This window comes from Austrofundulus limnaeus, unplaced genomic scaffold, assembly GCF_001266775.1.
Source record: "Austrofundulus limnaeus strain Quisiro unplaced genomic scaffold, Austrofundulus_limnaeus-1.0 Scaffold1301, whole genome shotgun sequence".
Classification (NCBI taxonomy): domain Eukaryota; kingdom Metazoa; phylum Chordata; class Actinopteri; order Cyprinodontiformes; family Rivulidae; genus Austrofundulus; species Austrofundulus limnaeus.
Genome location: NW_013953703.1, coordinates 57,231 through 59,494, shown reverse-complemented (window position 1 = coordinate 59,494; position 2,264 = coordinate 57,231). Strand labels below are relative to the sequence as shown.

At 43.2% G+C, this 2,264-nt stretch overlaps 1 protein-coding gene across 1 annotated transcript; it reads right to left on the bottom strand.

Annotated features, from left to right (window-relative positions):
* Positions 1–543: 543 nt before the first annotated feature.
* LOC106534904 (potassium voltage-gated channel subfamily H member 7) lies at positions 544–1,987 on the bottom strand (the record flags this gene model as incomplete). The annotated part of the gene is given in 1 exon segment (XM_014031695.1): positions 544–1,987. A coding segment is annotated over 1 exon segment (270 nt), but the record flags the coding sequence as incomplete, so codon positions are not given.
* Positions 1,988–2,264: the final 277 nt, after the last annotated feature.

Below are 2,264 nucleotides of genomic sequence, written 5' to 3'. Positions count from 1 at the left end.
AGTGGCTTTGCTTTATTTACAGAGAGCAAGAGCATGTCACGYTCATCAGATAATTAATTCATAATTAATTCACCAGATAATTCAGAGTAGAGGCTCACAGCTCGCTTTCAGGACTATTTTTGTCCCGAGTCCAGTCTGATGAGTCGCTGCCATGCATTGGTGCAGATATCTCTGTCAGGACACCGACTGCAGGCACGATTTCAGCTAAAGAGCTCCTCTCCATCTGTTTCAGGTTAGTGGACATCATTCAGTAAACTGTCCCGTCGGGAAATATGTCACTACGTCACACAGCGGAGTCTCTCTGATTGGTTGACGCGGCGCGTCGAGCTGCAAAAGTTCAGATTTTCTAACCAGCGATTTGCGCCTCAGCGCGTCGAACGCTCAGATCGTTCAAATCGTTCAAATCTCACTGCTCTAATCGCGCTTGAGGCGCCGCAGAACTTCCCAACGTTGCTTGAAGCGCGTCCACCATAGACTTTGTATGTAAACCTGATGCTCCTGATGCTGAAATCGCATTCGGTGTGAATGCACCATTAGCGGTTAGTGATTAGCTGTTAGCATTAGCTTCTGCTAATATTTATTTGTTTGCTTCCTCTTATTTTATTTTACATGTTGGTTGGTTTAACTTTAGCTGTTTAGTTAGTCGATTAGCATTAGCAAAGCTTTACATTTAGTGAGCAGATTATGAGTTAGCAAAGCTAACGTTTTGGTTAGCTGCATCCACTGTCAAGAAGTGATTTGCCAGGAAAAAGTTTAGAAAATTATTAATTTGAATAAAACATAACTAAAGAACAACTCATTTCCAAACAGCTTTGACTCAAATGTCTTTTATCAAGCTAAACTTGGTAACAAAGACATTTGTAAATCTACTAATCCTTAAAGTGAGTGTCTTTGACTGATGTGAGTTTTGTGAATGATGCCACAACAAAAGGACTGTTAAGAGCTGCTTGTTATCGATCCAGACGTGTTTCTGGAAATCCTCTGGAAAAGAACCATGAAGTATCCTGAGACCCTGTGTGTTTCCTGCACCGGCCCCTCATTATTGCTCTCAAAAGTCCGACGAACGCAGTGTGCWATGGGATGTCCAGCAGCCTCTTACTTTAGTTTCTTTAAAAATCTGTGTGGTGGCAGTGTGGTGGACGGTAGGCACGCTAAATATACAGACGGATCTCCTTGTGTACAAAAACAAAGTAAAGGATCGATTGAAGTACAGAAATGCCTCAGGAGAGAGTTTTTCAAGTAGCTTTGTTCCCCATTAGGAGGCGGGATTTGTAGAAAATGAGACTGAGCTACGGTTGTCGGTGAGCATGCCAGTCACACCTGAATGCCTCGTGAGTTGCAGCAACGTGTGCGGAAACATGCGACGGAAAAGAAAAAAGATGGGAACAAAAAAAATCATGCATATCTAGAAAGAGCACGTCGGGTGCTTGGTTGTTGCTGGCAGTGTTCTATCAGAACTATGTACACGATAGATGACCGCTTTACACGTAGTTGATAATTTAGAGTATAAATACTTCGGTATAAATGGATTTTTGTACATCTAAATCAGAGCTTTTGGGAGAGTCGGGGCTGAGAAAACCTCTCGAAAGGAATGGAAGAAAAAATCTACAGTTTTTTTTTAATCCTTTGCATATTCAGTCTCTTTCTTAGACCCTGAGTCAAACTTAAGAGAAGACCTTCAGTCACGGTAGAAAGGTTGGGGGGTGGGGGGCAGGGCCTACTGTCCTGGAAGCCCCGGGTCAGACACTGGCCTGTGGAGCCCCAACGGTCCTGAGCTGTTGGGGACGTCGGGTAGAGAAGCTTGTCTACCTGAATGGAACCTAAGCGCTTGTTGTTGCTCAGGTACATCGTCGCTGAGTAGCGTTTGTCTCTGATCGGCGTCAGACTCGCTGTCGAGCCGAAAGTTCCCATCTGGAAGAGTCTGTGTGTGCAGGAACGCTGGAGGGGGGTCTTTGGATTTGATAGGAGAGGTCTCCGAGTCCAGGCTCTGTGGGCCAAACAGATCAAACCAAAACAAAATGAGTCCACTAGTTAGGACTTACAAACAGTGGTGGGCACGGCTAAACAAAACATTAGCACCATTAGGTAAAATACGCAAACTAATAAAAAATAGCTTTTGCAATACTAAATTTGCAAAAAAGAAAACAAACAAGCTAATGCTACACAGCCAAATGCGTAAAAAATTAACAGAAGCTAACGCTAAACAGCCAAACACGTAATAATTTAACAAAAGTTAATGCTGAACAGTCAAACACGTAAAAAAA